The 25305-nt window shown below is 39.0% G+C and overlaps 1 protein-coding gene across 1 annotated transcript in view; it reads right to left on the bottom strand.

Moving 5' to 3' along the window:
• The window catches only part of LOC149254884 (myosin-11-like), a 483587-nt gene that overhangs the window by 449024 nt on the left and 9258 nt on the right, over nt 1-25305 (bottom strand). The window contains exons 2-3 of the mRNA XM_089460258.1: nt 2106-2234; nt 1672-1815 (exon numbers count right to left, since the gene is read on the bottom strand). Of these exons, the coding sequence (XP_089316384.1) occupies nt 1672-1815; nt 2106-2234 (273 nt within the window). The remainder of the gene's footprint in view (nt 1-1671; nt 1816-2105; nt 2235-25305) is intronic.

The following is a 25305-nucleotide window of genomic DNA, read 5'->3' as shown; positions in this document are numbered from 1 at the left end:
TCCATCATGATTTTAGAGACCCTCTACATCACACATGGCACCACTTAGCCTCAATGTCTTCCCTTTGGAGGCCAACGCATGCATGACATCAATATCCTGTCCCTCATTTACGAGATTTATCATTTATTTACATTGGTTACTAGGTTAGCCTATGACCTAGAGGTGTTTCTTGCCATTAATTTATGATTTTAGGGGCTTGTAGGCATAATAGCACATGTTAGGACTTATATATATTGGAGAGATGCCATGTCATCACTCAACTTGGGATTTTCGACCTCCTTAGAGAGACTCGCACTTCTTGCTCTCTTGGATTATTGGATCATTGGATGCATTTTGACACTTGGAGCTGATTTTTCGATATCTTCTAGAGTTATTTCTTGGAATAATAGATGGATTTCTTGCATAATTGTATTGTCAGTACTTTTAATTGTTGAATGATTTATTTTCTATGTCTAATGTATGGAAATATTGATTCTAGATGATGATAAAATTGTGCCCTAATTTGTTGAAAACTTGTTAATTGGTTATCTAGATGAATTTTGCATGCATTACTCATACATGACATTGTAAGAATTATCCTAGTGGTGAAACTCTTGAAAGCTCTTCTCATAAAATTTCATTATTCCTTGAAGTGGGTAACTACTTGAAATTTGTGCCAGGGCATCAAATTTCAGCCTCCTTAAGAACGATATTGGCCTATCTTTGACATCCTTAACTCCATATACCCAAGGAACAAGGCACTAGTCCAAGTCATTGGTGATCACTCATATTTTTAAGCCATCTTTTCCTCTCTCAAAATTTCAGTCCTTTTAAGGCTAGAGGAGCAACTAGGACTTGGAGAGAAATTCTAGGGAGAAAGGTTTTTGATGATTTGAGACCTAAACATCAAGCTGACTTGGTTTGCCACAAAACCTATCAATTTGGTGGACATCCACTCAAATTTTATCCATAAATTATTTTGCCCTAAGTGTTTTCCCTAGGAAGGAAACCCTAGTCTTCCTTCTCTCAAATTAAGTACTTATTCGAGGGTTTCATGAGCCTTGGCTTAGCTAATTTCATTATAAAAAACCTTTTCTCTTTAGTCTTGACCTTTGGAACTCCCTTTATCATCAAGTACATCAAACCCTAGGTCATGCACCTCCATTTTCTAGGTCTTTCCAAGGACAGCAAATTGCTTCCTTAGAGAAGCCTTTGAACTCTTATTGTGTCTCTCTCTTGAATGAGCCCTATTGAGATCATCCCATCCCTTGTCTATAGCCTATCTATCTTAGAATTGATCTCTACCTCTCTTACCGAGACTCCTCCCATCAGTGAAAATCCTAAAGAGCAGGGGATTTTCGCTGAGGTGACATTGGGCCTCTCCCCCATTGTTGTCCCATTGTCTAGTTTGTACCTTGTAGGGTTTCTTCCTCCAAGGCCTGCTAGATTTTGCAGCAACAGGATTACTTGAGTATCACACACAACACACACACTAAATTCATTATCTACAGAAGAGACACTGACTTTCAAAACAAACAAATGAAATAGAGTTATTTCATAGGAACCTCCTATAAGTTGCCTTTAAGTGTATCATTCATTTCGGAAAATGACAAGATTTCAAAACAACATGCCAGATTAGATTTTGCACATTAAAACAGATACAAGTAAAGGCTAGAAAATCATATCACTCACATAAATGTCATTCAGTTCATATCTGCTTGCAAGATTATATAAAACACTCGGTTCATTCAAATAGGCCAGCTTAGTCATGTCATCTACTCCTCCAGGTGGTGTATCTACATCCCTAGGATGAATCTTGGAAAACGGAATAGACAGCTGCACAACAAAAATAAGCCACAAATTACAAGGTTTCCATCAACTTCCCAACCAAAAAAAGCCACAAAATACAAGTTTTTCATGCTAAACCATGGTTCCCTAGTAGTTGTTTAAGTACTCTAGCTATCTAACACATCACATCGTTTAAGCAGATTCTAAAACTTCTATGTAAATGACTACATACCAAAATTATCCAGCCATCCACAACTGGATTTGTGGAACAAGCAATATTGTTCATGAGCATGCAAATCAATAAACATCATTTAAACATATCCACTGAGAACATTTACCTTACTCCCCTTGCTTGTAAGAACAGCAGCAAGCCCATTACCAACATTGATAACCTCGCCATCAACCCATGCCAGCTCACTGTCCTCAACCCATACTTTCATCCCAGCAATGATGTTCCTTTCAGTTGCCTATTAAATACAAAATCCACAATTATTTTTTCCACAATGCAAACAAGTAGCATGGCATTAATTATAGGAGATATATTTTCAGGAAAAAATTACATTAGAGGTAACCCATAAAAAGAAAAAAAAAGATCATTGATGATTTGATTTAGGAGGTATGTCCTCAAAAGTTGTTTATCATGATGATGATGATGATTGTTACCATCCATTAAGACCCACTTCAATCTATCAAACCCTGAAAAAAAATGTTAAGGAATTAATTGGTTTCATTTAGGATTTTATTTCTATGCCCGAAATGATTGGAGATAAACCTCCTAAATCTCCATATTTTTTATAAGCTAACAATTCAGGAAGGTCAATATTGTTACAAATATTTTGAAAACGAGATCTGATGTCGCCATACAAGGGACATTCTAGACCAAAAGTGTTTTTCATTCCCCACCTTCCTAGTATCACGGGTATGACTCATTATTTCATCCCCACACATTTAGTGAATTGTTGAATGACGTGTTTCACTATCAAGCTTGTGAGAGTTCATTCTTATTTTAGCAATATTGACATTCTTCTTTAAGCTAAGCTAAAAATTAAAATACTTTTGATCTGTCAATGCTCTGTAATGTAACCATATTAAAAAGATTCAGAGGTAAATCCATGAAGTTACAAATTGAATATGAAAAATCTCAAGCTTCAAAATAATTCGTAATTTCATTCAAAAATTCTCAGGACGAAAAAAACACGTAAAACTTGTCACCGTGCCTAAAGATAATGCTATTGCTTTCTGCACGGATTGGGACCTAAAACCAATCCACTCTGCACTTGGCTACCCAGAATCTACCTTGTGCATGACAACTGGTACATAAGAGGCGCATCTTTCCCAATTTGGGAGGCCTGCACAATGGGGATATTAGCTGATTTGAAATATTGTTTCTTCCAATATATTGGTGTAGAAAATATGGAGTGATACGTAGATTCAGAATATAAAGTTATATACTAGAAGGAAGCCATCAATCCCAAGTTATAAGATGAAGATCAGAGCTATCGCCTTGTCAAAACAATTTTCAATCCAAATAAATTGTCTTTTATTGGCAGAATTGCTGAGTGGAACACTTTGGGATAAAGAAGACACTAAGTTGACAACCATATATGCTGCAGTTGATGATTTTTCAAGGAAAATATGGGCCTGCTTTCGCAAAAACAAATTTGACGCTTTTGTTGAGTTCAAAGTCTTTTTTTTTCTAAATCAGTAATATAGAAAGAATCTGGTAAAAATATGACGTCCCTCTAGACAATAATGGAGGTGAAATAAGATTTAACAGGTTTACTGATTTTTGCAACTAAGAAGGCATTCAAAGACAATTTTCTGATAATATACTCCACAGCACAATGGAGTTAGATAGCGCAATGTATGATTAAGTATATAGGGTGCTGTGAATTAGGTATTGACTAGAAGCATCACATACTATTGCATATTTACTCAATAAAAGCAGTGTGAGAGGTCACCTCGAAAGAGGCTTGTTCAAGGAAAAAGCCTCAAACTGATCACCTCAAAGTTTTTCAATTTGTTGCTTTTTCAGGATTGACATTTCTGTTCCACTTGCTTCACATCCAATGTTTAATGAAAGCAAAAATATCATATCTGCAGCTCTTCTTTCAATCTTAACCATTATCTTTTCCAATAGACAAATATCATCCCAAGTTTTCCTTCCATACAGGGCACCAATTTCAGAATTGAGATTTCTGTGGTAGAGGTTGTTGTTAAAAATATTTTCCAGAATTTTCACAGTAGACATAATCCCTTTGTCAACATTCTATTGAATGCCCTATTGTTCTGTTTGTGTAACGTTCAATGCTTAATGATAGCAAGCTCAGAGAAAACGAAGTTATCTCTGCACTTTTTCAGAAATACTAATTCTGCAGTTCTTTCAATTCCAACACTTTCCAGTAGATGTCTATCATCACAAGTTTTGCTTCTACAGGGCAGCAATCTCAGAATTGAGCTCTGTGGTGGACATTATTTTTAGAAGTATTTTCCAAAATTTCCACAGTAGACATAATTACTTTTGTTAATGTTCTATTGAACGTCCTTTTGTTCCACTTGCATCACATCCAATGTTTAATGATAGCTACCAGGGAGAATGCAGTTATCTCTGCATCTTTTAAGAAATACCAGACCTGCAGCTCTTCTTTCAATATTAACCCTTAACTTTTCCAATAGACAGATATCATCACAGGTTTCCCTTCCATACAACGCATTGATTTCAAAATTGAGATTTCTGCTGTGGAGGTTATTGTTAGAAGTATTTTCCAGAATTTCCATACTATACATAATTACTCTTGTCAATGTTCTACTCAACGCCCTATTGTTCCACTTGCTTTGCATCCAATATTTAATAAGAGCAAACTCAGGAAGACAGCAGCTATCTCTGCATCTTTTCTCCTAATTGATAAGCTTGACAGTCAGCAGCCCTATGATGATCCACAGGTAGCTATGTCACAAAACTCTCCACATATGTCCAGTCAGTGCTTTCTCCCACCTTGCATAATTCTTAAGGGAAGGCGGGTCATCTATTATAAGGTACACTAACCATTTCTGTAATCATGTGCTTTCATTTAATGTTAAGGGCATTCTAATATGAATCACATGTTTAGCTGGATGATTGGTCGCTCTTGATGTATGTATCCTTGTTCCCCCACTTCTCAAATTGTGTGAAGAAGGTGGTCCTATCTCTCTTACAACCAAGCTTATACTTGGAGGTAACCTTTAAATATGCAGTTCTAATTTAGAATGAAGATGCAAATGATTGATTGCTTCAATGAGATCACAAATATATTAAATGCTCCAATATGACAATATTAAACCACTTGAAATCAATATGCTCAAAATGTTATCCTTAACAAAAGATTACAAGATGACAATAGCAAATGAATGAAGCACTTTAGAGAACACTTTATCTCAATGAAACAAAATTAGCAATACTTATTACTCAAGATGCTTATTAGATGTGTCAATTAGAATAATTCTCTTATACTTATGATGTGAGACAATTAGGGACAAGAGGAACTTTAATGTTCTTTAGACACAATAGTAACAAGCACCGATAGAACAATGAGATTGCTAACAGTGAATCACAATGTATGAAGAGACTAACAAATGCACAATGCAATGATGCAAGAATGCAAAGATGCAAAAAGCTAGAAAGCAAGATGCACTAATTTATCCTCAAGACCAAAAGAGAGACCAATGCACCAATACTCTTATCATTCAATGACCACAAGGAAGATGCACCAGACATTAATATAAATCAGATCAGCCCACTTAATATTATGAAGACAGTCCCAATAATCACTTGTAAACAAAGCAGAAACAATTATGAATAAGCCTTTACTTAATGAGAGTTAATCCTTTAGGTTCTTAGGCTTATTAGGATTAAATTTAGGATCTGCTTAAAGAGATTATGCCACTGCAATCTTTATATCAGACCTCTGAAAATTTAGATCAGACCTCAAGAAAGACACCAATGTGAGAGGACACAAGAACTAACACAATGATTAGCCTTAGAAGTTAATGTGTGATGATCTTAGGGTTTATTTAGGATTAGATATTAAGATCACACCATTGTTATGATTAACTTCAGGTTTGGTTATTAATGTGACAGTCGAGAAAGGAGGCAAGGCTAGAGAGATCAAACCCTTAAAGCCTAGCAGCCTCCCTTTGATGGCAAACATGGCTGGTTGAGGCACCAAAATAGTAATGTTTGAGCTCTCTAACACCTGCAACCACAAAGATTAGCCTTCAAACCCAATTAAAATGATAGATCAGATCTTCTAGTGTATGCGACTAGGGCTATGAGGCCTCCAAATGCTAGCGACCAAGAGTGTAGGGCTAATGTGATGGATAAAATGGTTTTCCAAGCCCACGAACTTGTTCCAAATTTGATCTCAAGCCTGCAAAACAAATTTGTTAGCCCTCAAACAAACAAACAAAATGACAAATTACCAATGATAAACCACCACAAAACCGTTGCCAAATTTGTGATTGAGCCTGCAAACACAAATGATTAGCCTTGGAACCAATTCTAGTGATAGATGAAGCCTCCAAATGCTAGCGGCTAGGGCTAATAGGCCCTTCAAGGGCTGCGGCCAAGGATAGTAGCCCTTGAAATCCTTGCGGCTAGGGTAGAAATGTCCTTCTAGGCTTGCGGCTAGGCCTGAAGGTTAATTTGAGCCCATAAAACTCCTTCAAGATGGATTGTAGTCCTACAAAACCACTAACTAGCCAAGAAAACTCAAACCCTTATGGATCAAATGGCAAATATTCAGTGAGAATCCACTTCAAACTCCTGCAAAACATGATGTTAGGCCTACAAAACAAATTATTAGCCACCCAAATCACTTGTCATGAAATTATTAAGCCCTTCTAGGCCTGTGAAACAAATTATTAGCCACCCAAATCACTTGCAATGAAATTGTTAAGCCCTACTAGGCATGCAGCTAGGCTTGAAAAGGCCACTAAGGGCTGCAGCTAGGCCTCAAAGGCCTCCAGAGTCCAAACCCTTGCGGTTGCCCTTGCTGAAGCAAATGAGTGAATTTGAGCCACAAAGCTTGATTTTGGCCACCAAAGATTACTTGCAAGGCTTTCAGATGAGAAATACTTGTGAAGAACCCTTGTTTCTGCAGTGAATTAGCACTCTAGGGCTAGCGTCTACCTTCCAGAGGTTGGACATTGCAATTTCAAGAGTTGGGTCTTGTAGATCAAGGCCTCTAAGGCCTAGATCCACCCTTATATGTTGAACGCTCTCACTAAAATCATTGAACGGCCCCTCCAAAGGTGCTATGGTGCCCAAACCCTAACTGTCTAGGCTAGGTGAGGGCTTAGACCCTCTGCCTTCAGATTTGTCTTTGAAAATTCAATCTTTGACACCTACAAGTAAGATAAATAGAGCCAATCCCAAGATCTAGAAGAAATTTGAAAAATAAAAGCCCCAAATGATTATATACAAAATAGAAAATAATCACAAGGGTTAGTAGAAAAATATTTACAAATTAATTTACACTATTCACAATTAAATTCAAGCTCTAATTAGCAAATAAATATTTTTAGCTCAAGTAGGAGTTTGAAAATAATTGATAGAAATATTTTTATTCCAATGTACTAGCCAAATCTTGCACCACAAATCATTAGATAAGCTCAAAGTCCAAACAAGGTGTGATCACCTCAAAATCCATGTACCTGGGCATTGCCCACAGGTTGAATCACCTGAAGATCTCCACACACTCAAAAGATAGATTATTAGTTCCAAAGGGGTTCGATTCACACACGAAAACTAGAGATCTAGAGATACTTGCTAGATTTGCCAAGTTCAATGTGTTTACTCTAGCCCAACACCTAAAGCAAGATACCAGTGCTAATAGATAATACAACCACTGGCTATGAAACAATAATCTTCAATAGTGAACACAATTAGAACATTAAAATTATTCAGCACATATCATGAATCATCAAGAGAGAAACACCTTGAATTGAAACCCCAAAGACTTTTTATTAATGCAGAAAATATTCGAGCAGAGATTAGCTCAGTACATCATATCATCATCAGAGTTGTTACAATGAGGAGCTGGAAAGCTCCCTTATATAGAAAATGAGAGGGATCAACCCCTCCAAGTGGAAAATAACGACTAGTAGCTCGATCCATGGCTTGATCCTCGTCTAAAAAATTTGAACCCTTGATTAGCTGGCACAAATCTCCAAAATAATTCGATCTTCCTTGTTCATTGTGCTAGAGGGGTCAAACTTTGACTTTTGGACCATGGAGGACCTCTAAAAAATAGAATTATCATTTCTTGTGCAAAATAATTAACTGCTTGGTCCAAATTTTTTATTTGTTGGGAAATAGTCTTCTTTGGCCCAACGAATTTCTGGATTGGTCCATCCTGCCTTGGAAATGAGGCTTTTTATTTTGACTTGAATTTTTTCCTTTGAAAATAGCCTCAATAGAAATTTTAATAATTTTTCCACTTTGAGGGTAATTAATTTTCCCCTTTCATTTTAATTTTGACAATTTCTGGCTAACTCTATTTTTATTTTTGCCAAAAAATTAATTAATAGACTCAAGAGGGGATTACAAATATTTTTCCACCCTCTAAGTTGTTGAGAAATCTAGGGCATGAAGATTAGTTGATTTCTCTTGTAATGATAACTGCTTGTGAATGCTTTTTACTTCTTTAGATTAGGATCTTCTCTTAAGTTAGATTATTATAATATTCTTCTTCATCAAACAGCTACCAAAGCATAAACAATAAAGAGACAAGAGACACAAAATATAGGCGATCAGCCAATGCCAAAACCTCTCCAACTTAAGAGGAAAACCCAAACAAATTCTTCTTCTTATAGAGACTTCAATTGACGAATACCAACACCATGACCAAGACCCTTGACCTATAAACCTTTCCAAGACCAAGTCACAAGACCTCTTGTTTAACTTCTTCTTCCTTGAGTCAAAGATAGTCAAACTTCTTCCTCCTCCCACTTCCCTCGACTAACCTTCAGATTTCAGTCCTTGGCTCAGATCTGCACTTTTCGGCCCTTCTTTAGAAACCCTAGTTTCGGTACTTGAGAGATTTTGGTCCTCACCTTCCTTCGCTTGAGATGGAGGTTATTCTTCCTTAACTCGGCTTGAGGATCCACTTGATTTCTTCCTAAGTTTTTCTTCTCAAGATGACTGTCATATCTCGGTCCCTTACTGCAGCAGACAACTCTGAAATCTCACACGTGTGGAAGTGTTTAGCCAAAAAATAGATCAGAAATGGCTCGGTTGTCTTCCCTTCTCCTTCGCTTGGTGATGATGCTTCTCTCTTGAGTTTTTCGCACTTCTTCTGCTTCAGATTGCCCTTGACCAAAATTCTACTCTCAAATGAAGGTTGAGTTGCCTATATATAGTAGTTTGTCCATCAAATAAGCCAACTTGTGCCATAGGTAAGTCGACTTGCCATCAAGGAGCATCCTTTTCTTCTTTTGAAGGCCAACATGTGGGGGAGCTTGTGACAAGGTCTTGGAGGGTTTGTAACATAATTAACTTTGCTCTTTGCAATGTATAATATGCCCAAATGGGTCTTCAAATTTTGACATTGACTCAATGAACTTTATGACTTGATGACTAACGCTAATAGCTCACCATTGGAGCTTCAACTAAAAATAAAATTCCTTGATCATGAAACCAATGATTCAAGCATTACAAAAATAATTTTTTTTTCTTCTTTACATCAATGTCATTATGAAGACGAACCTAGTTACACTTTTCAACATAAGTGGGTCTAGAAAATATTTTGGTAATGGTGTACTAATTATGAGGAACCATTCACCAAAAATATTCCTGAACACACTTTGACATCAAGATATTACAATATTCAACCCTTAGAAGGAGAAAATTATGAAAGATACTGACTCTTAAGACTCAACCAAATTCTACGACACAAGACACATGATCTAGTATGATAAAAATACATAGACTCGATAACAATAGGACTCACCTAAAACCTTGTCATTCAGTTCCACCCTAGCCTTGGGGTATATCTGGGAGAAAAACTCTACCAATTATTTGTGTTTACAAACACAAATAATTTGAGGAGGTTAAAAAACTCCCTAGAGTGAAACCCTTTGAGAAGAATCACAGGCTTACCTAGGTGTTGTTATATGGCTTAATGGTTATACTAGAATCATTTTTACAAATAAATTGCAGAGTTTGGGATTACAAAGATGATGATGACTGAAAAATTTCAATCCACACTTTTGTACTCTGCTTCTTGGAACTGTTGACATGTACATGGTCAACAAGACCCAATGCACCCCCAAGCTAGCCTTGCACCTTGATCGGTGTTCCTTGTTCCAATGTCCAAATGAGGATGATGATGACTTGAGACACCCACAAAGATGAGCGTTGGGCCTTGAGGAAACCTCACATGGATGCATGACACCTTCTACAAATCCAGATGTTGAAATGTTGAGCTAAGAAGTCAAAGCATTAGCATGATTGATGATGTACCCAAAGGACCCAAGATACCCCCAAGCTAGCCTTGCACCTTCATGGGTGTTCCTTGTTCCAGTGTCCAAATGAGGATAATGATGACTTGAGACACCTTGGGAGGGCTAGTACAAATTCTCTTGATGATGATGTCATGCTCTAGGGTTGCAACATCACCCATGCAAATCGTAGGATGATGACGTATGGCTTGTTGATGATGACATCTCGGAGGAGAAGTTGGGGCTTGGAGATGCACCCTTTCACATTGTTGAGATGTCTTCAAGTGAGGAGCACTCTTTGACCCTTCTTGGCACCTTACTTGATGGAGATGCTCACCTTATGATGATAACGTCATGTTGGAGAGCTACTTTTCCCATAGGTGTGGAGAAAAGGAGTCTTTTATTATGTAAATCTATCTTTACATTGACTTGTGACCTATTAGCCTTGTTGAATGTTTAAGGTCGTGTTTCAGGGATTTTGGTGTAAATTAAGACAAATTCAACTTGGTTTCCCTCCTATAAGTAGAGGGGAGTCAAATTACTTGGATCATTCTCCCAAACACTTGATTCTTTCTCTTGCAAGGAGAGCACGCGAGTTTTGTCTCTTTCACTTGGATGCAATGGCTAAATCGGGTATGTGAATTGCCTTAGGGAGGATATGTTTTGCATGGAGAGACTTTCTATGGATTGATAAAGTGATGTTTGCTTGAATGGTGTAAGTTTAATGCTATTTTTCTTTCAATTTGCATGAATTACTGAAATTAGGGTTTATAATGTCCCATATTAAAAATTGCAATATTATTTATGCACTCTTGTTACTTATTATGTAAAATTTGATATCATGTATCCATCAAAGGAACTAGATTACATCCTTTGACCTTAAATCTCCTAAAGAAAAAATTCGTTAAGGTTTGGCGGTGAAGAGAACTCTCCCTCCTCCCTCTCCCTCCTCCTTCTCCATCCAAGGTCCTCAAACTTTTGACCTGGTCCTATTGACTCCATTGCCCATTTATTGAAGGCCCTAGTCATTGTGTGTCAATCAACTTAATTTTTCCATTTTCTCTATTTTAGGAAACTAGGGTTAGGGTTTAGTTAAATCTGCATTTGGTAGCTTAATTGCACCTATATGTTATTGACCTAAGGTTTGGTATTGGATCTATAAACTTTAAAAAGGCAAAATCTATCATTTTATGCATTTTTTTACCCCCGTTTTTAAATTTGTTGTCTAGGTATTATTTGTTGTTTTGCACGTTTTTGGCCATTAAAAACAAAATGTTGACCTATCCCTTATCTACGCCCTTCAATAGCCTCAATCACTTAATTGATCATACCTTCACTAGGATATTTCCATTGTTGTTGTAATGTTTTGCATGCTATAAGTCTTCCTACACTTGAAATCCTAACTTATAACAGCATTCTAGAAGTTGGTGGTGGCTAATGGAAAAATCTTACTTGAACATCCACGGACATTATTTTGGCCTCCAAGGCTTCGCCAATAGTTTCCTCAAATCCACCACCTTTTTTTCACCCCGAGACTTTCTTGATTGAAGACCATTCTAGGGTGTATAGTTTGCAAGCTATTTAGAGAGCTAGTCATCTAACCTCTAGGTCTTGTTGGCGAAACCTCCCTTGTGGGGATAATATCTGGCCACAAAAAAGCAAGAGATGAAGCCACTAAGGTGACAGTGGTGGTTGATCTCATTGTTGCGCTAGACCTAGAGTACCTAGTGAGGCTTTCCACTAGGCTATTGGATTTTGTGGTAACACTCCCTAAGGAGTCTGAAGAGTCTAAAGAGTCTAAGCCATATGATATTTATGTAGCTCCTATTGATGATCCCTATTTTAGCAATGGTGATGACATTGATGAGTGATCATTTGATCAATGATTTGTAGTAGGCCAAAGGCCCAATGGCTTGTAACATGGTTTTAGACTCCAAAGGCCATTGGAGCCTCAAAATGCTTAACAAAAAATGTATATGACATGCCATATTGAAATTTTTCCAAAAAGTGAAGACGTCATTAAGAAAATGGCAATCAAAGGTGGTCCAACAGTACATGGGCTTCCCAAGTGGTAAATCAGGGGCAAATTTTGACCAAAGGAGACATGCAAATACATCAAAAATGATCTATAAAATTAGTCGAACAAAATGCAAGTGGTACATTCCTCAATTTCCCAAGAGCGTTGGAGACTCTTCCCATGTAAGGTGAAGACCTCTATACTAGTCGTTGAAGGCAAAAAGGGAACATTGGGAGGTCAAATTGGACCATTGGAGATCAAATGGACTATTTAGATTTTTGTGGACATAAAAATAGCCATTACAAGGTCAAATTAGCTTCCCAAGTACCAAATTGAACCCTCCTAGTACCAAATTGAGCCACAAATGAAGTTGTTGGGTCATCCAAGTGGAACGTTGAGCATATTTTGCCTAAAAATTTTACCTCTTGCCTTTTTAGGGTCTATCCAAGTGCAACATTGGACTTCTAAGGATCAATTGAGTCAAGTAGAACTCCCTTAGTGGGCTAATCATTGTATTAAAAATATTTTGCTTAGTTCATTTAGTCTTTGACATGTAGATGAAAAGTAAAAAATATTTTTTAGAGAGTGAGGTCCAACTAATCGTTACAAAAGAAAACTATAAAAGGTTAGTCCCTCCTCCAAGTTTAGTTGTTGTTGAACTGTGAGACAACTCTACACCATAATAGAACTCCTTTTGCAAACTCATGTCTCAAAATTGTGGGTTGGTTTTTTCGATTTGATCTTTTATTGGTTAATATTGTAAAAAGGTTTGAATAATATAATAACACAATTAGTAACGATTAGACAAAAGTTGGAGGGATAATCCACTGAGGGGCTAAATAGCCACATGGAGAGAGTAAACAAGGCACTAGTCTTCTCTATCTCTTTTGTTGCAGGTTGGAGCAATTGGAACCAAAAGTTGGACTTGTTACCACTCAAACTAGCAGGGGTTCCAACGGGACTACTACTAGACCAAGTGACAACACTAGGACAAGGACCACTATCATCTCAGTCAACGTCCCCTGCTCTTTACAAACTCTAACCAATGGGAGGAGTCCCGATAAGGTGGAAATCACTAGAATGATGAGGTCAATAACAATGTATAATATAATTTCCAAAGCCCATTCAAAGGAGAGGCTCAGATAATAGGTTGCTTGTTTTAGAAGCAAAGGAAGGGCTCCCCAAGAAAGGCTTCAAGGAAGGAGTCCTAGACCTAGGTGAAAGGATATTCAATAGAAGAATTATGCCTAGATCAAGGTTTCTTAGAAAGGGAGGAGGACCTCTCTTAAAGTTTTGTGAAATATAGATCATACAAAGGTTGGGACCACAAGAGAGACCAAGGGGATCCAAGAGAGACTTAGGGTTTGGGGTGATCATCAACAATATGACTAGGTCAGGAAAGGATTATTGGAAGGGTCAATGAGAGATGAACTTCCTTTGAGTTTTAAAGTGTGAACGACCCTTGAGGAGCCACTACCCAAGAAGGAGCCTAGAGGAATTGGTCTTATAGCTAGGGCTTGGTATATCTCCCAATCCAACCACGAGATTGGCCTCAAATTTTGAGGGCTTATAGGAGACTCACTAGCGCAGTTGCTTGCCAATTTGCACCCTAAGGAGATGTCTCTAATGAAATTCATACAAGGCCCTAGTCAGCCTTCTAGGGTTAGGGCAGAAAAAAGGGGAAAAGGCGAGAAAAGGTTTTTAGGGTGATCACACTAGGATTTAAGACCAGTGCCTGGCTATTGGGAGGATTGGAGTCAAAATGATCCCAACTTTGTCACCTTCGCTCTTCAAGGAGGCCTAAAGCAACAACTTCACTATCTAGGGATGCAGCTACACGGCAACTTTAGGCATTTATACTTCGATGGCAAAATATTATGGATTTTCAAGGATGCAAATGATCCCCTAGGAACATTCATTCATTCATTATCTTTATGAGTAACACATGCAAAATTTTCCAATAGTATCAAGGCCTAAAACAATTTCCCATGAATTAGGGCACAATAATAACCATAAGAAATAAATTCCATGCATTAGACAATCATTATTTCAAAAATATAGCATTAAAAAGGCACTTACAAGACAATGAAGAATATATCCATCCACAACATTGCAACAAGAAGCTCCAAGAAAAGATAGCAAAGATTTCCAAACGTCAAAATGCAATTTTTCCATCCAAATAACTCCACAAATTGCAGGTCGAAATTCTCAAGAGCTAGCGAAAATCTCAAGTGATGATGAGTTACAAATGAGGCCTCACTTGTATTCATATGAGCCTCTAACAATTCGAATGGGTCAAATTTGCTTAACAAGACCCTAAAAATGACTTTAATGTGCAAAATAACACCCTAATTGGTGACAATCCCACCAAATAGCTCCAAAAGATGAAGAATAAGCTTCTCAAGAGGGCCGAAATGATAGAACAGTAACGAGAAGGGTCATTGGAAGGCCAAATGAAGTCCCTCATGTGCCATAACAAATTGGAGGGCTCCAATAACAGTGATGAAGGGGGTGGCCCCTTGATCTCCAAGCAAATGACCTGTGGTGCCCTCAAGTGGTTGTGGGGGCACAAAAGCATCCTCATGGGTCTCCAACTAAATCGAACAAGCATGTATCCCATTTGTAAGAGCTGGAACAATGATGCAAGCCCTACCTTGTCCCCCATGGTGAGATAAAACCCTGTCTAGGCCCTGGACCAACTGCCAAGTGTGTGGTGCAATTATATAGCCGATTGGGCAAGGTGGTCTAGGTGCATCATCATCATCAAATAAGTCGGGCACAAGCAAGCAATGAATGGTGCTTGTTACCCACCATTTTGTGGGTAATATCCCTAGGAGAAAAAATTTCTCCAAGATGGTCCTCAGTCAGTAGCCAGCAGCCCCTTACAGCCATCAGCTATCTCATTGTGCCATTTCTCTGCCACCTAAGCTAGCCATGTGGTCCATCGCCCATCTGCCATGATCGTATGTTTGAAGGTGGGCCTCCTGAATCTAAAGGCATGCCTTATCATTTTGAAATTGAGTATTGAGGTTTGCTTATCATGGACACCTCTGGGCATGGATTAATGGGGGGATTCGGCGAAAAGGATGGGCCAGGTCTGTGCTTCTGTTGCCTAGACCCCTTTTAGGAATTAACCTTAGATTCTAGTCCCATGTGATCTCTTTTACTGACCATTTGGTTTCAAAGATGGTATTTCGTGGGACACCCCGAGTTTGGTTGCGTGGTCCCGCTCCCTTATCCGCTTATAGTACCCTCTTTCCACTCATTATTACCCCATCCATCATTTTCCCACCTGGTCCACATTCCTCCATTGGGTCCACATAACGTTATCTTGCCCCTTCCCCTTGCCCACACCTTGGGTCATAGCTTGGAATGAAGCCCGGAGGTTGATGCAGCTGAAAAGAAAGTTAAAAGCATATATGGCCACATTCAACAGGAAAAATACCACAAAATGCAAAAGATGGTCGGGACAAAAACATTTTAGCACGTGGGCAAAAGCCAATACATGAGCTCTACCCCATTATCATGGCCATCACCCTGGTTCCTATAGGTTCTATGAGCCTTCTTCATCATATAGGAACCCATGATTGTCCCAACCCCTAGTGGGGCCCCACCTTAAAAGAGGGATTCCACTGCTATATCTTACACATCATGCTCTAACCCTTTTGAGCCCCGAGCAATTAATCAAAGAAAATCACAAAAAGGCAAAAGGAATAAAAGAAAGCTGGAAAATTCAAGGTCAGGGTGTTGAAGGAAGTGTAACTAGGTTGGTCTTCCTAATGACATGATCTTTGTAAATGACGAAATAAAAAGAATAAAATTACTTTTGTATGCCTTGTTGCATGGATTTCATGAGCAAGAGGTGAATTTATTTTCTATTACCTCCCATCGAGAGCCTTAGGATTTATTATTAAGTTAAAGACTCAATGTCATGTATGAAGAAGCTCTTCTTGAGCCTATGTGTAATATATACAAGTCTATAGAAAAGTCTAGAAGCCCTCCAAAGACAAGCACAATCCCTCTTGAAGAAGTCGGCCTCCAAATAAGATAAAACACAGTCATGTCAGCTCATATAAAGAGACACAACGGTTCACTGTCATGTCGGCTTAATATGTGGGTCGAACCACTATATATATGTAGCTAGGGTCACCACAGAAAATACAGAACTTGGATTCTCTCTGATTTTCAGATGGGTACGGGAAGTACAGGAGGACAGTTACAGGAAGAATTTCAGATGTCATTTTCATAGGCCTGTCCACAAGCTCAGAAACATCGAATGGGTACAGTAAGGTACAATCTCGGATAACTCTACAATTTTCGTGGATAATTACAGTGAGAAAAATACAATCTCATCCTCCTCGGTGGTGACAGTCTCAGCATATCTATGATGATGATCTCAATGCAAGGAAAAATAATCACTGTCTCAGTGTAGTTGTAATGATAAAGATCTCAGTGTTGATCACTATATTTGTGATGAAGTAGATGGAGATGATACACTCTCTAGACACTGATCTCTGTCTCGGCATAATTGTCATCCCACAGTAATATACTCTCGGCATACTAGACAAGGTTATGATGAAGATCTCGATGCATTGATGAAGTCATGGAATCAAGTCATAATGAAGATCTAGATGAAGACAAGAGACCTCGTTGACATGGTAATGATCTCAATGATAGTGCAGCAATTATCTAGGTGAAGGTGCATGGTGCAACTGTAATGACTTCTGTGGTGCAATAATGATGACCTCAGTGAAGCAACACTGATGATGATAAACTCAGCAATGACAAAGAAGAGGATTGGTGCCTTGGTCGTGGAGTGGCCTAATAGGTCAAGGGTCATGGTCTTGGTATTCGTCAATTGGAATCTCTATAAGAAGAATTTTGTGCGGGTTTTCCTCTAAAAGAGTGAGAGGTTTCGACCGTGACAGAAAGCCAACATGTTGTGTTCTTGTCTCTTTGTTTTTTGGTAACTATTTGATGAATATAAGAAGACACACTCTAATAATAACAAGTGAAGATTGTATTACGAAGAAAAAGTTAAAAATACCTTACAAATAGTTATCATGACTAGCAGAATCTCATTAACTTCATTTGCCCTAGATTCTTCAACAAGGTATCGGAGTTAAGGTGCTTAAGTCAAAGGAAGGGCAGCAAAAAGTGACATTCAAGGATCAGCTTCAAGAAGGGCATCAAAGCAAGTTGAAGGACTTTGTCAAGATTGAAGGATCGGTCTACAACAACAAGGGTTTGTGTCTATATAATCAACGAGACAGTCTACAACAACAAGACAAATCAGGATATTTTCGGTGCCAGGATCAAGCAATCTGAGTAAAAATGAAGCATTCAGAACTCGAATCACAGTCAAAAGAAGAAAACGCAGTACCTCTCACAATTTCGGTGCTAGCCACAAATTGGGTGTCATTACAATCTTTGTCATACCACAATGATCTCAATAACTTATAGTCTGGAGCAGTTTAGGTGCTTGGTGCTGAAAAGTGCTAGAAGGTCTCAAAGGAGATCTTTGAAAAAGGGATTTCAGTTGTTCATGCTAGTCAACTCAAGCAAGGATCTACAAGTCAAAGTATCTAGGATTCTACACCAGCAAGGAGCATCACAACAAGACCACAAGGATATACAATAAAATCACATCAACTCGAAGATCACCCGAAGGAAGCATCAGTGCATCTTCAACATGATCAAGGTGAAGATTTTATCTTCACATGTCAAGTAAGTATTTTTCATTAATCAATTTGGTAAAATGACTTCATGATTGCAAGGGGATCTATAGGTTGGATGGGTCATCAAAGGCCCTTGCATGGAATAAGGAGGATTGTCATGATCCTCATAGATAAGAGAAGTCAGTGAACATATCAGGGAAAAAGGTCTCCTTTGAATTCGTGGGAGGGAACTCTTAAAGTCCTCCCAACCCTATGTAGCAAGAAAGGAGACAAAAAAGAGATATATGAAATACTAGAAGATATATTGTCTGAATAATGTAGTAAAGAAGGTCATATCTCTTAAGACCTAATCTACACAAAATTGAAAGTATCAAAGAATGAAGGAATATCTTCATGGGATCTCAATTGGGAGATCTGAGAGAGATGATAAGAAGATAATCATCATTGTTCTAACTAATAAGCAAGGTAACAAATGTCCATGAACAAGAAGGTTACCTCATTTAACAACTTGTGGTCTCTATGCTAGATAGAAAAAGACAAGTTGAGGGCAAAAGTGTTGAAGGTTAAAGGACTCAAATATTTGCAGAAAGGAAAGGGAAGTTTAGTCCTCAAACAAGACAGAATAGTGTTATGGGAAGATTATGAAAAGAAAGCTCATATCGCCAAAAAGATGGAGGAAGCTAAAGAAAAGGGCCTAGGAAAGAGGGAGTAACAGATCTACTATGATTGAGATGGTATCCCTCACAAAAGGGTCTTATCATAATCTCCTAAATCTTTTATTACAGATATGACCATGATAATAAGATGCATCATGGAAGCATTAGAAACAAGAGCTCGTGACATCACCATGGGAATCATGGAGGACAAAATCTATGGCAGTCAAACATGAAGGATATAGCTCTCGGGAACCTCATTGGACATTAAAGGAAAGGATGAAGTCATCTAGGACAAGGCTCATCATACATCAAGTCAAAAAGGAAACATTTGTCAGATGGGGATATGCACGATCCTCAAGGTTCTCTAATGGAATCCTCATCAGAGGGTTCATTAATCTAGAGAGGAAGCAATTGTTTCATCAGGAACTCCAACTTATGGAATTCATGGGATGATGGTGTGATGACATTAAGCAAATCAAGGGATTGAAGATTTTTTCAATCAAGGACGTTGTTGGAAGAAGCCTAGATGACCTAAAGCTAAAATGAGGTATGTATGCTTGTGTTTAATATTATAATGTCATGTCATACGGTTGCAGGTAACATGGATCATTACTTCTATCTTAAGAAGCATAAAAAGGATCTCCTACTCTGAAAGGATGCAAGAAGGCATAAAGTCACACTAGATGAAATCAACATAATATGTCCTCATATTTAAGAAACTCTGATTGAAAGCTCCTGGGAATGGAATGTTTGAGGAAGGAAGAGATCATGAGATATGCAACCATGATGAAGGCGATCAACATCAAAAAGACCAAGAAGATTTGACTAGGAAATCTCCCGAAAAAGATATAAAGACACTGATGAAAATCTGAAAAGATGAAGACCCTTGACAATGGATATCTTTGGGAGATGTGTCGACATGTATGCATGATGTTGATACCTACAAGAAGATGTCATCATGAAGAGCCATCTCGAAAGGTACAATTTGATTTAATGTTATGTTTTGATTTCTTGAGTAATATATGGATGAGTTCATGCAGGGCTACTGGAACAAGAATTGTAAGTACAAGTACAACTAGCATTCATGTGGTGGATGGAAATTCCTGAAAGAAACATGATGAGGAAGAAGTAGCCATATGACAAGGGTTTCAAATGTGTATCAAGAAGGTCACTTTCCATGAAGAAAAGAATGACATGATGAACCAAGAAGGAAAGTGATGGATGGCTAATGCCCTACAAGCAGGAAACTCAATTGCATTTCATGACATCAAGAAAAGAAGTTGATCAAGTAGCTAAATGACCCATGAAGAAGAAGTTGTTGATGAAAAAGGAGAGTCCCTAGTTAAAAGGGATCTCTGACAAGTCCCTAATTGAGAGGGAGCTTGGACAAGTTCCTGGTCAGAGGGAACTTGGGTACATTCCTTTACAGGAATGGGCATATCTTCCCTAGTTGAGAGGGAGAGATAGACACAACATTCTTGTCTTCACTTGGGAAGAAAGAATGGAGGATTGGGTAATCATCTGGCATCTGATGCTCTTTGAGCATGTGTAGGGCATCCAAGATAAGAGTAGGTAAAAGGACCAATATTCTTTAAGGGTTGGGAACCCAAGATAAGAATAGTCCTAGAAGGTCATACTCAGTGAACACCCGGGTGGGTATGTACCTTGAGAGACAATGATGAAGGTGTCTATAATCATTGGTCTCGCCAACATTGTGCTCTGATCTAATGAGAGATAGAGCTGTCAATCAAGGCCTTGTTGTGGAAACAATGTTGGTTACTATGATGATATACAGATGGGTTACCAATCCGATTCTTCTTATGAGAAATTCTTCAGATTGAGAATGACCAAGTACTATTATGAATACCTCCATAGTTAAGAGGGAGTGTTGAAGGAAGTGTAACTAGGTTCGGTCTTCACAATGACATGATCTTTGTAAACGATGAAATAAAAAGAATAAAATTATTTGTGTATGCCTTGTTGCATGGGTTTCATGAGCAAGAGGTTTATTTATTTGCTAGTGGCTCCCATAGGATTTATTATTAAGTCAAAGAGTCAATGTCATGTATGAAGAAGCTCTTCTTGAGCCTATGTGTAATATATACAAGTCTAGAAGCCCTCCAAAGACAAGCACAATCCCTCTTGAAGAAGTCAGCCTCCAAATAAGATAAAATGCAGTCATGTCGACTCATATAAAGAGACACAATGGTTCACTGTCATGTCAGCTTAATATGTGGGTCGAACCACTATATATATGTGGCTAGGGTCACCACAGAAAACACAGAACTCGGATTCTCTCTGATTTTCGGATGGGTACAGGAAGTACAGGAGGACAGTTATAGGAAGAATTTCGGATGTCATTTTCGGAGGTCTGTCCACAAGCTCAGAAACTTCGGATGGGTACAGTAGGGTACAATCTCGGATACCTCTGCAATTTTCATGGATAATTATAGTGAGAAAATTACAGTCTCATCCTCCTCGGTGGTGACAGTCTCAGCATATCTATGATGATGATCTCAGTGCAAGGAAAACAATCATTGTCTCGGTGTAGTTGTAATGATAAAGATCTCAGTGTTGATCACTATATTTGTGATGAAGAAGATGGAGATGATACACTCTCTAGACACTGATCTTTGTCTTGACATAATTGTGATCCCACAGTAATATACTCTCGGCATACTAGACAAGGTCATGATGAAGATCTCGATGCATTGATGAAGTCATGGAATCAAGGTCATAATGAAGATCTCAATGAAGACAAGAGACCTCGTTGACATGGTAATGATCTCAGTGATAGTGCAGCAATTATCTAGGTGAAGGTGCATGGTGCAACTGTAATGAATTTTGTGGTGCAGTAATGATGACCTCAGTGATGATGATAAACTCAGCAGTGACAAAGAAGAGGATTGGTATCTTGGTCGTGGAGTGGCCTAATAGGTCAAGGGTCATGATCTTGGTATTCGTCAATTGGAATCTCTATAAGAAGAATTTTGTGCGAGTTTTCCTCGAAAAGAGTGAGAGGTTTTGGCCGTGGCAGAAAGCCAACATCTTGTGTTCTTGTCTCTTTGTTTTTTGGTAACTATTTGATGAATATAAGAAGACACACTCTAATAATAACAAGTGAACATTGTGCTAAGAAGAAAAAGTTAAAAATACCTCACAAATAGTTATCATGACTAGAAGAATCTCATTAACTCCACTTGCCCTAGATTCGTCAACACGGGGCACCTCATGTACCATGATTGCTCCCTCTTATACATTATAAACCCAAGTGTGGGCTTCCCTCTTATTATCATTGCACCCCGACATGTGACTTAGGGCTACCCCTTTTCATCCCCTACTTCATTCACCATATCTGTCACATCCCACCACGTTTTGAAGGATGTAACTTGAATATTGTCCCCTTTAGAAGTAGAAACCACCTAATAGGGTGCTTGGTTAACCCATTTGGAGTTTAGGAGACATTGGCACATCCCGAAGCCCATTATGGAAGGGCAGGCCATTATGAAGTCCCCACCTGTGGTCCATGATTAGGTAAGCTCATTTACTCGATTTCTCAAATGACTTGTTGACAGTTGTACTGGAGGGCTAGGGGACGCATTGCATCTTATGCAGGATTGCAAATGGTTTCCATTTGGGGTTTGGTCTCCCTATACGGGGTCGTAATCCTCCAAAGGGCTACATTAGCACATGTAGGGTGAGCATTGAGAGCCATGGACCTCCACAGTAGCAAATTGCACTCCATGGATCCCCACAACCATTCAGAGATTGCTCGTGGTTCACTTATTAGACGAGGAGGATGCACTTGATCCATCATGCCCAGCCGGCCCCAGATCTACACCATACACATGCCAGATGATCCAGGACTCCCACGATGATTTGGCATCACCTACACCATCATCCTAGCCCTTGAAGGCAGCCTACAGGCATCTTCAATTTATTTATAGACCCATGAGGTCACTTGTCTGCCCCCAGATGTCATTTGGAGCACCACGGGTTATTACAAGGGGCCACCCCCTTGCCCACTGCTTTTGAGGGTCCTTCTCTTCATTATGGCAGCCATAGATCATTAGGCCTCTTAGAGGGCCCTATGACATGCATAAATTATTATTTGACCTCTTGAGAGGCTTACCTTTTCATTTATGAGCAAGTTTGGTGGGCTTGCCACCAAAAGTTGTATTATTAACACATTATTTTGTTTTTGGGGCTTATGTAGGCCAAGGAGGCTAATTTGAACTCCTAAGATGTGTATAAATACAAGTGAGGTGAGATCATTTCTCATCGCCACTTTGGATTGGATCTCTCTCTTCTTTAGAGAATTTCGCACTTTCCCTAGAGGATGAATTGGAGCTTTTATGGATGAATTTTGATGTATGGTTGTTGGTATATCTTCTCTTGGAGCTTCTCTATTGTCATTTGTGAATGGTTGGATATACTCTACTGCATGTAAGTACGAAATTTTGATGTTATTCTTGTAACTTTTGTCATATATGTTGGACTAGGATTTTCGTTGTTTTAGGGCTAATTGTTGCATGCAGTTATTGCTTAATATTGTGGAATTGTCTCTATTATAACGTTCTCTCCATGTCTGGGCCATGTAGTGTGAGAAAAATCTCCTAGGGGTAAAGTTTGACCTTGATAAGCCATTCCTCTTGTGCATTTGAAGTATAAAAGCTACAAGATTGCTTTCACTAGACCTAGAGGGCTTTGTGAAGTAATTTTGGGGCCTCTTTGATTGGGAACCAAGAAATCTTAATCATAATCAACATAGACTCCATTCTCCCAAGGATTAAGGCACTGATCTACCAAGGGTGGTCACCAAAACTCTTATTCTTTCACCTTCTCCCAAGTCTAGCCACATTGGGGTGCTTAGGGCATCAATTTCCCAACAAGTTAGCCACTAGAAAAAATCGATCTCCTAGGGTCTCCTACGCTGGCCTTTCCTCTAGCCCTCCTCCAAATTTGAAGACATTTCGACGGTGAAGTTGGGAGAAAAGCCAAGCCCTAGCTCCAGACCAAAACTTGCCCTGCCATCCCCAAAGCTAGCAATTCGCGAGGTCAAACCAACATCTTTGAGCAATTATATTTTCTTTGAACCTCTCCCCACCTTGTCTAGGGTAAGAATATTATCGGTTTCTACATTCCTTCCTCATACCCTAGACTGGGTCCACTTGGCCCCGTGTGGTCCCACTCCTTTGAAAGACCATTCTTCAAGAACCATCCGGGATACCAATTCTAACAAGGATTTTAGGGATTGGGAAACTCCTTCACAAGTCTTATCCCATAAACCTAACCCTCAAATCCTCTCTTCCTTTCCCTAGATTACCTAGTACCTTGCTTACAAAGCAAGCAATCTTTATCCTTCAAATTCTAGGAAAGGGATATCCGGGTCACTCATATCCATTGACTTATCCTTCATTAGTGACCCCACGCATACCGGATCTCCTCCCATCAATGAAATTCGGTAAATAGAAGGAAGCCTTAGCTGAGGTGACAGTGGGCTAAGACTCCATTTGTTACCCTTGGACTAGCATTTGCTCTTTAGGGATTCCCTTTAGGTCCCCTGTTAGTTTGAGCAGTAACAGTGCTGAAGGATCCCATGGCATGGCTATCTACTCTTTGCTATAGTGGAGGCCTACGGCTCTCAACACACACCCTACAAATGCCAACATGACCCTCTGGAAGGCATGGATTCCGTATAGGGAGACCAAACCCCAAGATGAAGACCCACCTGCAATCCTATATAAAATCCAGTGCGTCCCCTCACCTTCCAGTACAACAATTCATTAGTGTAATTGAGTGAATAAGCTTACAAATCATGGAACCAAGTAGGCACTTCATAGTGGCATGCCCTTCCATAATGGGCTTCAAAGTGTACAGATGTCTCCAAAGTTCAAGAAGGAGGTTAATCAAGGACCCTATTAGATGGTTTCAACCTCTAGGGGAGTGATGTTGATTTCTAGTAGCATCAGATGTGCTCTAAGCCTCAAAATTTGCAGGGAGGCTTGAACATATGTATTCCGCAATACCCAGAAATCGTTGTGGGAAATTCCACGAGGAGACAATTTTATTAAAATAATTAATTATTTTTAATGGGTGCCTAAGTCTAAACTTAGGAAATTAAAATAATTAAAGGGTATTAATCAAACTATGGGTGAAACTTTCAGAAGAAGATGAGGATCAAGCCAAAATGATTTAAGCCATTGATTAGAATCTAATCTGGGTCGTTGATTGTCAGCGAGAAGATTATAAGAGGATGCTTGATGGGCATTTGGAAAACACATCGAGAGATCAAGATATCGAATTTCTCAGAGAGGGCAGCACAGCAATTGCTAGAGAAAAGATCGAAGTGATTTCTTGCAGGGAAGGGCAGGGATAGTTCCGGTTGGAGAATTTCCTAATCCAGGAATACATTGCAAAGGAGGCAAAGAGAGATCCAGAACAGGCAGCACAGAGGCTGCGCTAGGCAGCATAGGCTGACGTAGAAGCAGTGTAGAGCCTGAGAGGAGATCTGTATTTTGTTGGAGAAGTCGAGTTCGGAAGCCGTCGAGGTGTGAGACCGAGAGGGCAGAAGTCAAAGTTCCAAAAGCAAAATGATCAACCAGAAGGAGTGACGCAAACCCCAGAAGCGATGACGCAGAACAGCGCAGTGATTGAGCAAAAACTACGTAGAGGCTGCTAGGGGCTAGCCATTCAATGGTTGGATCAG

This window comes from Pinus tabuliformis, chromosome 7, assembly GCF_031772625.1.
Source record: "Pinus tabuliformis cultivar Carrire ecotype Pingquan chromosome 7, CPIR1, whole genome shotgun sequence".
In the NCBI taxonomy this organism is placed as follows: Eukaryota; Viridiplantae; Streptophyta; class Pinopsida; order Pinales; family Pinaceae; genus Pinus; species Pinus tabuliformis.
The sequence above is the reverse complement of the archived record's forward strand: the minus strand, read 5'-3'. Positions and strand labels throughout refer to the sequence as shown.